The sequence below is a fragment of the Diceros bicornis genome, chromosome 3 (genome assembly GCF_020826845.1).
Source record: "Diceros bicornis minor isolate mBicDic1 chromosome 3, mDicBic1.mat.cur, whole genome shotgun sequence".
NCBI lineage: Eukaryota > Metazoa > Chordata > Mammalia > Perissodactyla > Rhinocerotidae > Diceros > Diceros bicornis.
In genome coordinates, this window is record NC_080742.1 from 68171713 (window position 1) to 68187479 (window position 15767).

General features: G+C 43.9%; 1 protein-coding gene across 1 annotated transcript in view; it reads right to left on the reverse strand.

The window, feature by feature from the left end:
• Nucleotides 1-1535: 1535 nt before the first annotated feature.
• The window catches only part of WNT2 (Wnt family member 2), a 40240-nt gene continuing 26008 nt past the window's right edge, over nt 1536-15767 (reverse strand). Inside the window, exon 5 of the mRNA XM_058569104.1 lies at nt 1536-1827. Coding sequence (XP_058425087.1) covers nt 1598-1827 — 230 coding nt within the window. The 3' untranslated portion in view covers nt 1536-1597. The remainder of the gene's footprint in view (nt 1828-15767) is intronic.

Genomic DNA, 15767 nt, shown 5'->3' on the forward strand with positions numbered 1-15767 from the left:
CTCAGTCTAAATGTCCTGCTGTAAAGCAAGGCTAGAGAACCTGAAGGTCAAGGTATTAAAGAATGAGCAAGTATCAATAATTTGACACTAGATGCATATAATGAAACATCCTGTTAGTTAATGTAACCGTGGGAAAAGATCACATTTAGAACAAGAACCTAACTACGAGAGGATGAGAAGTAGCTTTGTGTATTTCACCTTTCTTTCATTTCTTATACAAAATGGGGCAGGCAGCCTCTCCATTTCCCCAGGATGTCATCTTTTGGCTCACGGCAGAAGCCGACCACGACCACAACTTGCATATTGGTGTTTCCATAATTACAGCTGGGTCCCTTAACTATAGTCTCCAAGTTACGATTTGTTTGCAGTATAATATACTAGGGTTCCAACTCCACAGACAAGGCTGTGTGTCATTTGCCTTAGGCTCTGTTATCTTGCCATCTTGCAAGCATCAGATAAACATAATTAAATATGACAGGTCTTTAAAACGTGCTTGAAGAGTGATGGGTACTAGATGATGTTCCTTGGCACACATGGTCAACTTCTTTGAGGCATCTGCTTATGGTAAAGGCTGTCCAGGCATGACTTAGCTCTGGAAACCTCTCTGTCAGCATTTTGGTTCCCTGGTCTTGTCATCTCCGAAGTTTTCATTCTCAAAGCTGTCTCAGTTACAAAATTCCATGGGTCACATGGATCATACCGGATAGGAATTTTATTCCCCCTTCTTTTCCTTATCTGTACAGACACATTTTCTGATCTTCCACTTGATGAGGTATTTTCCTCCATCTTCCCCCAATAGTTACAGAATACTGCCAGATCATCATTCTTCTTTTTAATTTCCTTCAGATCCTGACTGAGAAGAAAGCCTCATTCCCTAAATTTTCTTTATATTGAGGGGACCGTAACGTAAAGCAACCACTTTCTGAGGCTTTTGCTATTGCAAAGATTCAAAACTGTACCAAGGGACAATAGTCCCACCTGGTCACATTAGATTTTTATAGGGCAATAAACGCCTTGAAAAATAAGCATTTTAAACCTAAAGTTTATTGAAAGGCATCCTTCTCCAGGCAATTCCCAATTACCCCTGGAGGTGGTGGCTGTGAAAATCACTTGATCAGGCAAAAGCCTTGCTTGGTCTTTTCAAGAATTAAAGTTAATTCAGCAACAGTTGATCCTGCTTTCTTTACCTTACCCTCCAGAGACAAGTATGGAATTTCTTAACTGTGAGCATTTGTTGGAAGACACAGAAAAAGCTCCTTTGAGACACTCTATTCCCCTCTGGCCAACTGCTCCAGAAAAAGGAAACTTCTAGGTGGGTGGAGACAGTGAGCTGGGCCCACTCCCCTTCCCTTCTAACAGCCTGTCATGACCAGGAAGAGATGTGCCCCAGGATGCTGGAAGTCGGAGAGAATAGGGCATGCTGTATGTGCAGCATGTGGCCCCAGTCCTGGGGCCCCTGCAGAGGGAGAAGGGGCTTCTGTTGAGACCAAGGCCACATGCCTTAGGAAACTTCTCCCCGTTTCCCAAAGGCCCAGTGTTCTTGCAGATCCAACGGCGTCGTTGTGAGAGGAAAGGTGGATGGCAACCTTCGCTGGGGTCATGTGGGAGACGCCCAGTCAGCGCTCTTGGGGGCCTTGCACGTGTGCACATCCAGGGCCTCCAGGCAGTCCTGACAGCGCACGGCACAGCACCAGTGGAACTTACACTCACACTTGGTCATCCGGGTCACACGGGAGGTGTCGTAGCCTCTCCCGCAGCACATGACTTCGCAGCTGTCCATGCCTCGGGAAGTCAGGTTGCACACACGGCCTGCTGTACCCAGGGAGCCTAGAAGACAAGCCAGGGAGGTGTCACTGAGAAGGTATGAGTGGACTGCAATGTGCCTAGAGAGGAGAAACGTTAGGAGGTCATCCTCCAGACAGGGCCCTGAGCGCCTCACCACAGCCTGGGGCTGCACCACCAATTCTGTGGGCCCGTGCAGCCTGTGTCAACTCTGGGAGCCAACTGCAAGGAGCATAGTGGTGCCCAAAGGGCCAACACCAGGAAGGATGACATGAAGCTTTGGGTCTGCCTTGGGCAACCTGACTCCAACGTTCCTATTTCTGAGTTAGATAAACTTCTCAGATTATCCTTAACTAGCCTAACATGCATAACTAAATTGCATGGATGGATCACTGAATGGGCAAGGCCAGATCAGAATGAAAGAAGGATCTATCCTAGCCTCCTCTCTCCCAACCTCAAACCATGTTAAGGAAGCAGTGGCCAAAGTTAGCTCTCTCAGAACTTGCTGGGGTGTGAAACCCTCAAGAGAGGGGATTCTGTCTCCCCAGACCTGATTACACTGGCTTAATAGAGGAGAAGACGACTCTGGTTGCTGAAGGGGAGGTGTGATCATCATTTATGTAAGACCTTGAGGAGGGAGCAAGGCCCAGCTTGGTTTATCTTTCCCATTGCAGTCTAGTGGGCCATCTAGATGTGTGTGAGGCATCTGGTTGAAGCCAGGATTCTAGGCCTTCTAATGAACAAAGCTGGCATAAAAAGCCTGTTAGGAATGACCACTGGAACATTATCTTAGTTAATTAGGGTGATGTTTGCTAAATGGCAATTCATATTTATATATTTGTTTCTGAAGAAAGAATCTCAAAGACAGGAAGCCTCTTAATTTGTTCTATTCCCCGGGGAAGCACCCAGAATTCTTTTACAAGAGTATTATCAGACAACAGAACCAAGTGTAGTGGACATTTTTGGAGAGTCTGCTCAGCTTACAATGATCCTTTCTGCTTCTTCCTCCTGCACAGAGATGGGTGCCTAGCAGCCATGTTGAATAACATTACCCTGCTTATCGGTGGCAAATGATTGGACCAGGGTGGGCACCTGACTTGCACTGGGCCAATCAGGTAGATTTCCCTGGAGATTTGTGATTTTGATGGAGACAGTCTCACCAAGTATAAACTCAGTAGCCATTGGCAGCCATGTACCACGGCGAGGTCTGAGGACTAGAGGAGGTCCGCAGAGAGACAGGAACAAGGCAGATGTGCAGAGACAGTGAGCATAAGACAGGGAAAGAGAATGCTGCCCAGATCCTGGACTGTTTTCTGGTCCTGCTTCCATTTCTCCTGGCTGCATTCCAACCTTTGGTTCTTAGAGACTCTATATCCTTATAATAAATTTTCCCTTTTAGCTTAAACCACTCCAGTTTCTATTACTCGTAATCAACAATCCAAAATAATTGGCAAACGTAGAGAAGCTAAACTCTTTATTTAAAAAAAAAAAACAAAAAACTTTTATCAGGATGAAAAAGACAGTGACTTAATTCATTTTCCATTCCTCCATCATTTAACTAGGAATTTCTCCCTCTTTATAACTCCTACAGTGCCTCGTGACTCTCTCTGTGTTTATCACAATCTGCACTGTGTTCCAATTATCTGTATAAATGTCATGTTGCCCTGCCTGTCAAGAATGACCAGGGAAGCAGCCAGGTTCAAGCAGGGCATGGGGTCAAGAAGAGGAGAGGGTGGGGCAGAACTTGCTCTGAGTGATCAGGCCACTGACAGCAGGAAGACAGGCAGGAGAATTTCATGAGGACAGGAAGGATGGCAAAGGGCCGGGGTCAGGGTGGTGGGTGGGTCAGCCAGGGATGGCCTGGAGCCGACATCGTGCTGAAGAAGCAAAGGATTAGAAGAGGCAGCAGTTGGGCCTGGATTCAGGGCAACCATCAGAACAGTGCTCAAAATTACTGATTGTGCAAAAAGAACTCACTGCCAAATGCTGCCTCTTAACAGCACACTCATTTATTTAATTCAATAAACATTTAGTGAACGCAAACATGTGTAAAACACTGTGCCTGCTGCTTGGGGTTTCTGGTGGTGGTGGTGGTGAATAAAATAATAAGGTTTCAGTTCAGTCTCCCAGGGAACTCATAATATAATGAAGAGATAAATATGTAAAGAGATGTTTCCACTACTTCAAGATAACTGTTCCATTTGCCAAAGACCTACTGTAACCTACAGTAGACTTTTGTGCACAGCACCACTGCAGACAAAGCTCAAAGACAATAAAGTGAGGTTACTCAGAGCTTGGGCAAATTAGGGTTCAAATCCTAGCTTTGCCATGTATCCACTGTGTGACCTTGGGCAAGTTACTTAATCTCATTAAGCTTCAGTTTCCTCCCATGCAAAATTGGGATAAAAACAGTTCCTTCCTCATAGGGCTGTGGTGAAGATGGGATGAGATAATGTGTGAAAGCATCTGGTATAATAAGTGCTCAATCAATGTTAGCCATTCATTCACTTAGCAAGTGTTTGAGTGTCTGCTATGTGCTAGGCACAGTCTGGGAGCTTGGGATGTATGAGTGAGCAAAAGCAAAAATCCTGCCTTGAGGAGCTTGTGTTTTAGGGGCAGGGAACCAAGGATATTATATTAATGATATTTATTGGTATTAATATTAATAATAGCAAACAGGATCAGAAAAGGGTTGTGAATGGCATGGTTTTATAGCAGAGGTGGCATTAGAGATATGACACAAAGGATGAATAGAATAAAGAGCATGGAAAAGGAGGTTGGAGCAACAGGTTCAAGAGTCTTTCTCCTTTGCTCCAATTTGGATTTTATTCCATGGTGGGTGGTGACAGATTTTTAATCAGGAAAAAACATGACAGAATGATAAGTCTAGAAGAGTAGCTTGGGGCAGGGAGGTATCCTTGAGGCTGTTGGATTAGTCCAGGCAAGAGATAATGAGTGGAGACAGAAGAAGCACAAATACACGATGGGTTAAAGAGGAAAATCACCAGGATTTGGTGACTCACTGATTTAGGGGCTGGGTGGCAGGAGTTTCAAGTAGGAAAAGACTGAAAAATGTTCATTTGGCTCAACAATGAGGAGGTAACTGGTGCCCTTTGATGAGAAGAGCTTCAGTGGAACAATATGGATGGATGCAGTGGAGTGAAGAGTGAATAGGAGGAGAGGACAGGCAGACACCGAGTGCAGGCGGTTTTCAAGAAGCTGGGTGATGAAGTGGATGACAACTAAGCTGCTGGCGTGACGAGGCCGAAGGTGGGACTTTATGGTTATTTTAGGCCATCAAGTTTATTGGTGGTTTGTTATGTGGAAGTAGATAGCTGACACAGTTCAGTAGGTTTTCATTCATATAAAGTACAAAAGTGGGAAAAACTAGTCTATAATATCAGAAGTCAGGGTAGTGATTTCTCTTGGGGGTTGGTGAAAAGGGGCATGAAGGAGGCTTCTGGAATACTGGTCCTCTTTAGATTCTTGATCTGGGCACGGGTTATATGCATGTGCTCATTTGAGATAATTCACTGAGCTGTACACATGTGATATGTGCACTTTTCTGTAAGCATTTTATATTTCAATATCAAGAAGAAGGAGGGGGAGAAAGAGGAGGAGGAGACCACCTGCACAAAGACCTGGAAATATGTGAGGAGCAGAAAGGTGTTCAACGTGGCTGGAGTGTAGCATTCAAACGGGAGAGAGTCAAGAGATGAGGCTGGAGTGGTGGGTAGAAGCTGCACTCTGAAAGGCCTTATGTGACAGGTTAAGGGGTTTAAACTTGAACTCAAGGGCAATGGAACGCTATTGAGGATTTTTACACAAAAGGGCACCATAATTTGATGTGTGTTTCGCAGGGTCAGTATGGGTGCTGGGGTCGAATGGATTGAAGGGGGCCAGGGAGAGGGCAAGGCGACAAGTTAGAGACCTATGCAGTCTCTGGGCAGGACAGGATGTGACCTGGATGAAGACAGTGGTGGTGGGAATGGGAGGGGTAAGTGGACCTGAGAGAAGTTGAGGAGGCAGAACCGGCAGGACACGGTGATTGACTGGACGGGTGGCTGAGAGGATGAGAAGAGTCGAAAAGCACTCCTAGGTTTCTGGCTTGAGTGACTGGGTTTATGCTAGTGACATTCCCTGAGGTGGCGAACACCTGGGGAGGGGCAGGCTTTGAGCAAAGATAAGGAGTTTAGTTTTCAACAAGTTGAATTTGCCGTGACTGTGGGTCATCTGGGTAGAAATGGTCACTGAAAATACTCTCTGGGACTCAGGAGGGAGGTCAGGATGGAGATGCAGATTAGGAAATCTTTTGCCCGGAGGTGGCAACTGAAGCCAGTTGGGAGAAATGAGACCCCCAGTGGGTGTGAAAAGCGCTCTCACCTGCCATCCCAGAGGCGACTCTGAATTTTTACCTTCATGTGTTTTGTTCATAAGCCCTGCACATCAATGAACATTCTTCACTTCCACCAACACGCATTTTTTAAAATGTGAATTCATTACCATGCAATTAGAATTCTTTATCCCTCTTGGGGCTGTGGGCCACAGGGGGCCAGGACAGGGAGGTGAAGTGTCTCATTTCTGAGTCAGGCTGTGGGCCTTTTACTAACATCGAACTTGGTGGTCTCTTCTCAGTGGCTTGAGGCCTAAGGAGATCTGAGCTGGTGGTCTAACTCAGCCTTGAGTAATGCTCATGGTGTTTTTTTGTCCCCCAAATGCAGAAAACTGAACTGGACTCTGAACAGGATTGCTCAGTGAAGTGACCTCAACACCGTCAAAACTCTGAGAGGAGCAGACAAAGCGATGGCCCCTGACAAGAGCTTAACTCAGAAGTGGTTTCAGTCAAGGAGACAAAGACTCCTGCAATGAGAAGTCAATGTTCGGTTATAGGATGCTGGAAAACACGATTAATCTGAACACACCACTCTCCACTGGCTGCCCAAACAGGGCATAATGAGGGCCCAGAAGAAGGAAGATGAGAGGGGTTTTTGAAGGTTGAGAGCCACTGATGTTGGAACAGCGGTGAGGTTGCAGCCTGGAGCAGTAATGGGTCCCTCTGAGGTATCAGCGGCTCCCAGAAATGGGCCAGCCAAGAGCGAAAGGGCAGGCTCTGAAGTCTGGGGAGAGGATGAGGCTGCATAGCAATGGACTACAAATGGGCCCTGCTTTGGGGTTTGGATCTCATTAGATCTAATGACAGACTATAGGGCAGAAGGGCAGTTTTGACACTTGCTGCCATTTGAGGAGAATATAGAGCCATTCAATCAAAACCCTGAAAAGAGCATTTCCAGAGGGCAGAAGCTATACATAGTTTGCTGGTATTGCTTTCCTTTATCAGAATTATAGTAAGGACTCATTATTATTGGTAGAAGTGGGGCTATTCTGTTTTGGGACTTCCCATTAGCCTTTCCAAAACAGAAAGCATCAGCATTATTCTTAATGCATAATCAAGACCATGCATTCGTGTGTGTGTGTGTGCGCACACATACACTTTGTGAAAAGGAGCCACTGAGTTTTATGATCTGCCCAGTTGTTTACTTCTGAATATTTGGGACATAGACTTTTAGATCTTTTCCTAAATAATATACTGACTTATTAATTAATGAGTCACTCTCTCCTTCCTGAGCCACAACAAGAGCACTTGGAGAAATAAAGACAGCTACACCCATCAGCCTTGAGCCCAGAAGGACTAGTTTTCACATTTTCAAAGCCCTAGAGTTGAAGTTCATCCATCCTTTCTTTTCTTTTCTCTCTCTCTTTTTCTTTTTTTGTGAGGAACGTTAGCCCTGAGCTAACATTTGTTGCCAATCCTCCTCTTTTTGCAGACAAAGCTTGGCCCTGGGCTAACATCCGTGCCCATTTTCCTCTACTTTTTATATAGGATGCCACCACAGCGGAACTCACGAACCCTAGCACACCAAAGGAGAGCGTGCGAACTTAACCGGTAGGCCACCGGGCAGGCCCCTCTTTTCTTCTCTTTTTACCCCTGACTCTTCTTCTTTCTTCCTTCCCCTCTACCTTCTTTTTCATCCTTTTTCTCTTCTTTTTGTTCATAATTGGGGCCAATATTTATGGACCGCTTACATGGACTAGGCCCTCTGACAAGCATTTGCCTGCATTATCTCATTTAATTCTTATAAGTTTATAAAATAGGTACTATTATCTATCACCATCTTGGAAATGAGGAAATGGAGGGTCAGGGAAGTTAAGTGACTTGCCCAAGGTGACACAGCCGGCAGGCTGCGGGGTCAGGATTTGAAGCCAGGCTTGTCTGACTCCAGAGCGCAAGCTCTTGACGACGGTGATATTCGGCCTCTGGGCAGAGAGCTCGGTCCAAGGGCCCTGCCAGGCCCCAGAAAGCAGGCTCACGGGTAGCAGAATATTTTCTGTGTTTTAGCATATTTCCTGTTTTACCAAATGAACAACTAGCAAAGGTCCTGACATGTAACTTTTTTGGAGGGGACCTTTTTCTCCAGGGCATGATATGCTGAAGACAGTTAAGACATCTAAAGTTATGTGAGAAAGTGAACAAGGCTAGTTAACATGGTGTTAGTAGTTTACACCATGTTTTTCCTGCACTGATATTCCTCTTGAACTCCTGTCACCTTTATGAGGAATGAGACTAATTACTCTGCAAAACCAGGAGGCACATCTCCAAAACGTGTGCCCTCAAGGTGGTTTTAATGTATGTCATTGATGGGGCCATGGCTGAAGACTTTGGGCAGAGCCCTTTCTAAGCAGAACTTGCTCATTCAGGAAAGCCTATAGCATCAATCTCTAACTCACCACAAATGGAATGGCATAGCCAGATCATATAACCTAATTCTCTTCCAGACTTTGTTCTAAGATTCTCTGAGCCATTTCCAAACACCGGATTGATCTTTATAGATCAAATATTTGCATCATATGGTATCTACAAAAGCATGTGTGGCTGGCTCTAAAAATACTTCAGAGGAGAAATTTTAAAAATATTTTTGAGTAATGGCCCTATCATTAGTCTCCCAAATTGATATGTGAAAAGGATAAACACATATCTAGATGCTTCATATTTAACATGTTTATTTAAAAAAAATCATCTATATTGCTTTATAATATTAAGGTATCTCTTACTGCATTTTGATTTACTCAATTCACTTAAGAGAAGTGATAAGCTAGAAGCTCTTTTCCCTGACTTCCCTTTGCTTTCTGTTTGTGAAGTGTGCCCAGATGTGTGCTCTGCCTGGGTATAGGTCCCCGTCCCCAGCCAGAGTGTTGCAGACTCAGGCTCAGAGAGCCCAAACTTCTGTCATCTTCACAGCACACTGTCCTGAGATTGTCTGCCTAGACTCAATGTCCGTAAGATCCGGGCAATCTGTGATGTCTACGCCACGGGAAGGTGCAGGTTGTAGCCAGATCTACCTTTCTCCTCCCCAGAGGTGGTGTCCTCACCCTAGCTCACACAGGAGCTCATATATGCATGGGAAAAAGGAGGATGAAGAATTGGAGTTCCTAAATTGCGTAAGTTTGGGACCACATAATGCACTTTTGGTGGGGCACTGCTGAGGAAACTTGACAGAATCGAGCATCCCATCCTCAGAGCTATAAAATTAATAATGGAGTCAGGGTTCCCAGTGCAAAGACATTTCTGTCACCACCGACATGCATCTTCCTGACAGCAGAGGAGGACGGAGGGCTTTTGCTAATAGTTCCCAGACCCACTCCTCTGGGACCTGGAGGAAGGGCGCTCTCTCGCGCTCTCTCTCTCTGTGGATGGGCCTGTGTCTTTGGAAATTCTTGCCACTCCAGGCTGACAGAAGCCCATATGTTGACCATTAGGGCATAAAGCAAGATTCACGTAAGCCCGTCATCCAATAGGCTGTTTCTCCTCTGGTTGACTTACATGTTGTCATTCATGACACAGATTTATCGAGGGAAGAAAAGAATGTTAAAGAGCAAATGTTAGAGACCGCACATTCATCTACTTGCAAGTCTTACCCCTTCCTCACATTAAGGATTGCGAAGCTAAAGCTGGGAAAGACAATAGCTCCACTTAGATGATTTTATTCAGCATTTTCATAATAACTAGGAAAGGTTTGACTGGCACAGGAAAGCATGTCCCATTAAATTAGCAAAGCCTACCATGGAATTAAAGTTGTTGAGGTCAGACTCTTCAAGGCTTTCCATGTCTGGCACTAACTAGCCTACCCAAGTTTGTTTCCCACTGCTCCCCACCTGTACCCTCTAATCAGGCCATCTCCTCACCGTCCCACTGAATTGACTTTCTGATGTCACTGCTGTGTAGACTCTTTGCTCATAAGAGTTACTCTCATCAGCTGCACTGGACTTGCCTCTCACTCCTTTAGATTGGAAGTCTTCCCATCCCTCAAGATGCAGGCCTACTCCGGCACTTTCCACGAAGCTCTCCCTGTCTGCTCCAAGCCCAGCTGACCTCCTTCCTAAGTCCTAAAGCGTATGTCATGCAATAGGGCTCACACATGGCTTTGAAATGTTTGATGATTTCTCATGCATCTTGTCTCCCCAAGGGTAGGGGTTAGGTCCTAACATTTCTTCCATATACTGCATAGTGCTCAGGTGGTCAACATATATCTCCTGATTTATTAAATATTAAATTAAAAATAATGTCCTAAAAATTAAGATCAGCCTTCCCTTGCCCAATGAGGGCACACTTCTCCAGGGAGTGCTCACCCAGTCCTCGGACACTACGGAGCGAGTAGACAGCTAAAAGTCTGGTTTCTATTCAAATTATCTCACTTGATATATACAGAACATATATAAGAAATATGGCACATTTTTAATGCTAGAAATTCAAAATGACAACTTAAGGGAGTTTGTGGCATCAAGTTCAAGGTTCTGTTATTGCAGAGTAAAATTAATTAACAATCCATTTATTTATTTATTGAGTCATAGGAACCTTAGGAATTTCTAGGTGAAATACATATTGTAAGAGGTCCAGAGAAGTTAATTTGTCCGTGGCTATCCAATTAGTTATCAGTAGAAACAGTAAGAGGTAGCAATAGGCACCATCAAAGTCTGCTGATCCTTAACGCAGGGCTTTTTCCCTAGGAATACGAAATTTGCATAGATTTAAAGAACAGATTTACCACACCAGCACAAAATAGGTTTCATGGGGAAAGCGTAAACGAAGTAAGCAAATACATCACTTTAAAGTACTTTAACCTCATTCTTTTGTTTGCAACATATTAACATGGTAATTGGAAATAAATTTGTTCTATTTCAAAAAAAAGGACGTGTATTTGATAAATTCTTTGTTGTTAGTAGTTCAAATTACGTCAAAGACTTCAAAATAAGAAAATGAAAATTTCCTTCTCTTTTTTCTGAAATTTTCGTTTCTTTTTCTTTTGAAAAAAAGTTTCTTTTTTTTCAGTTTTAAAAAATTCAATCTGATTGCCATTGTTAATTAATTTAAATTAGGGCACTTTGTAGTGTATCCTAAAAGTATAATAATTCTAACAAGTCTATATTCTGAAAGGTAATGCAGATGTACAGATCATGCCTATACATAAAATAGCATTGGATGTGAAAAGTATTTTGCTTACATTAACAATGAGATCAGATGTACTAACCAGTAATCCCACTGATAGTAGTAAATAAAAAAGGGCCCCAAAGAGTAAAAGAACTGAGCATTTGGTGGCAGCTAAAAGCAACAAATATAGTCTGCATTTATTTGAGACTTTTTATCTCATTCAGGGAAATGGGCAGCCAGTATCTTAAGCTCTGTAAATGGTCCACTAATGCACTTGAATATGAGGAAAAATTCCATTTAACACTTAAGCTTAAATGGGAATTTTCATAGGCTGTGTATTATACGGTAATCAGCGATGAGTGAAGATGTGCTTAGTGATTACCTGTCAAAGAAACCAAGTTATCTTTAAGCTATGACACTGCACCAACATAAGAATTCACCTAATATGGTGAACCTATTCTATATTGTTTATAACTTGCCATTCAATTCAGTTCAACACGTGTTTATATAATAGGTGCTAAGGATCCAGTGGTGAACAGACAGATTAAGTTCCTGTCATCATGGAATCCGAGTCCAGTGGGACAAACAGGAAACAAATAAATATTTGAATAAATTAACTAAAACTTGTGGCATGTGCACGAAAGAACAAGGCTTTCTGAGATCCATCCTTGATACATTTTAAGAGGATCTGGTGATGGACCGGAGGTGGAAATGAGAAAGTAGTGCAACAAATGCCTTGCGGGTTTATGGCTTGACTAACGGAGTGGATGGCTGTGCCATTTTCTGAGAAGGGGAAGCCTGAGGAAGACAGCTTTTGGGAATGGAACAAATCAGTTCAGGTTTGAACAGAAGCAGGTTGATAAAAATGTGAGCAATCTGAGTGGAGCTGTTAAGCAGGGAGTTGGATACAAGATGAGGAGAGAGGACACAGATGAGGATTGAGACAGCAGTTAGTGCCATAGCCATGGAGGAGACCACCCAGGGAGAAAGTGCAGAGCGAGAAGAGGGCCCAGATTGGGCCCTGAGGATCTTCAAAATTTAGAAGCAGGAGAGGAGAAACTAGCAACTGAAATTCAGAAAGACCAGCTATTAGGGCAGGAGGAAGATCAGGAGAATGTGGTGTTACAGAGGTCAAGGGAATAGAGTGTCCGGAAGGACGGACTGGCTACTTGCACAACATGCCACTAAGAGTTTGAAAAGAGGGTCCACTGGACAATAACTAACATTAATTATCCAATATAACCAATAATTGCCTATGAAAATGGTGACTTACAAGCCTCACCAATACATTTTTCATATCATTCTCTCCTAGTCTAGCAGTCGTAGCACTTTTCAGATATCAGTTCATGAATTTCTACAATAAATCTCAATGCAGAAAGGAATGAATAACTTATTCTTTAATTTTCCAATCAAAATGACAAATGTAAGGTAAGACCTTGTGATAGAGCAATGGAGTGAGGACTGAAACCTAAGAAACACCACCTTCCTGTCCGGCCTTCAGGCTTCCCAGCCTGTATCCCATTGCCTGCCAACCACCTGGCTCGTCTACAAGTACCAGGAGGCCTGTGAAGCCACAAGGGCAAAGATGGAGTCTGTCCTCCCCACTTGGCATTCCTGAGGCTTATCATAGTGTTTGGCATATAGAAGGGGCTCAATAAATATTTGTTCCATGAATAAATGAGGGACCTGAGATGTACTGGTGGGAACTGTACATTCAGTATCAAAATTAGGTCCACCCATTGCTACTGGCCGACATGTTGTTCCCTTGTTTTGAGTCAGGTCACAATCACAGTGTTCAGAGGTTCTGCAAACCAGGCCACACCACATAGCATGTCTACAACACCAATCTCTATAAACCATGGTTGGGACCGTGTTCCCCTGGGTTCTGAGCTGTTTGCTAAATATGATTTATGTGGAAAAAACCCGTGATACCCGAGTGCTTACACCATTCACAGCCTGCAGCCATCAGTCAGCCAGGTATTGGGCTTTCAGCAGGCAACAAGTTAAGCAACTGTTGAACTCCATTTGTTTTTTGAACTTGACTGGAGAAGAGGTGGAGGGTTGCTTGTTTCCTACGGTTGAGGAGGAGACCTTGGGGTGACCTCTGGCCCAGGTCAGGGTTTTTACATCATAACCAGTGAAAGTGGCCTGTGATTAGGTGCAGACGCTTCTCTGGAGAGGAGAGCAGCATTCCTCAGTTAGAGATGAACCTATCTCTAACTTAAGGGCTTCTTTGATTTACGGATGCCTGGGGCAATAACCAGAGCAGATAACCACAGAACCACCAGCACACCCATCCCAGAAAGCCCAGTTCCTAGATCTAGCCTCCAATTTAGCCTGCAAAATGTCACATGCACAGCATCACACGGTTGTACCGTACTCTTTGGATCTGAGGGGAGTATTTATAGCTGAACATCAGAGCACTCACTTTCTTCAAGTGAAGCCTAGGGGGAAACGTCTTTTGTTGTTGTTGCCATAAGAATATCTTCCCTAATCAGTTTTTGAACTTATCATTTCTTAGAAACCATTAAAGATATTAACACTTTGTGAGTTAGATACAGGAATCTCCCCTTCTTTCAACTCTCAAATTCTGTCACATCTCCCTGCCTCCACAAACAGAAGTTAGGAGCTACTCCAGGATGATTCTGAACAACACACTTCTACGACTGTTTTGACTAACTTGCTAGAGTGCAGACTACAGAAGTTTCTAGAAGAAGATGGCCAGGATAAAGGCTTGTCTTTAGAAGGCCATAGATCACACAGACAAGCACAAGGCCCTAGGCAGCTCTGCGGGTTGAAGCAGGCTTTCTCAGGGAAAATCTGCATCTCATACACATGGCTATTTGTACATGACTCCAAATACCAGCAATGAAAAAATACTCTGTCAACCATCGAAACTTTCGCCTACATGATATCAAACACCTTGAATCATATTTTCACTAAAACAATCATCTGATGGTCAACAGAATTAAAAACAAATATTGCAAAGTTCGCATGGATGACTTAGGCTCAGTTAAAACAGGCATTAAGTATAGTTCAGACACTTTTTGAATAATCTAGGAATCTTAGTGGAAATCTGAAGTAATACATTGGAACTGGCTACTTAAAAAAAAAATAAGGTGGCTCCTGGTTAATCAACACTAACCAAGAACCATATTCACATCTTTTTAAGTCATATAAGCTAAAATGAGCCTAAAATAGAACAGAAATAAATTAAAAGAGTGAATAAATTATGTAGCTTCCCCCAGAAAGTCTGTACCTGCTGCAGTGTGCCTTGTGGCTGGGGCATCTGGTGGCAGAGTGAAATGGTTAAAAGGATGGACAGACTCAGGTTCAAGTCCCTCCTCTGTCTCTTACCAACTAAGAGTCCTTGGGCAAAATCCATAAGCTGTCTGTCAAAGCCTCAGTTTCCTCTCCCATAAGATGGGATAATAACATACCCACCTTATAGACTTCCCGTGGGAATCAATGAGAGAATGTTGATCAAGCCCTGAGGCGTGGCAGGTACTGCAGATGTGTTTGCTATTTTAGGATCAAGAAACAGAATTGTGTTCTAATACAGGAAGTAGAAAAAGCCAAGTGTGCAAGAATAACTTAGTGTCCTGAAGAGGCATCAGGGATTAGATTCAGAATCTCCTCTGTGGAGAAGAGAAAGTCAGGTCTTTATTTCATTGAACATCCACGAGGCTGTTAAATGGTCATCAACTGTAACTGTTTGCTTCACTGTGCAAACTGCTTCAATCCAAAACACCAGAGAAGATGTCCTGGGGAAGCAGGTCCTCCTACATCTGAAACGAGGTTTTTGCTTCACAGGCTTTTTCACGTACACGCCCTGGGAGATAGGTAGGGACAAGTTGTAGTGTGAGGGTCAAGAGCACAGGCCATGGGGTCAGATGGCAGGACATCCGTCCCCTCCAAGACCAATGAGATCTTGAGCCAGTCATTCACTTTTCTCATCTGGACAATTGGCATGATGATATCCAGGGCTGCTTATCTGAGTTCAAAAAATAAGATGTGAATTTGGTTCTTGGTTGGTGTTGATCGACCAGGAGCCACCCTTTTCTTATTCTTTTTTTTTTCTTTCTGTAACCAGTTCCAATGCACTGATGTCATAGGGCGGCTCTGAGGATTAAATAAGCCCATGTGTGCAGTGATCATGGCCCAGTACCTGGCACACAGGAGCCAATATGTAGTTCCTAAAACAATCCTGATATCATCACCCCCTGTCTCGTGTGAAGAGGCTGAGGCTAAGCAGTTAGCTAATGGCAGAGGGGAGCCAGACCTCTGGGACAATCCCGTACCAAAGCACAAGTTTCATGGTTATTCGGTCGAAACTTTGGCCTGACAGGCAGGACGACTCGTTAGAGGTCCCAAAGCATGTCAGGAATGCAGCAGGGCACAGCATCTGGCCCTCTCCCTCGGTAGTTATTAATCCATAGGCTGCATGCAGAAACCTGCTCAAGTGCTGCAAAGAACTAGCTCGTCAAAGCGTGAAGGAGAT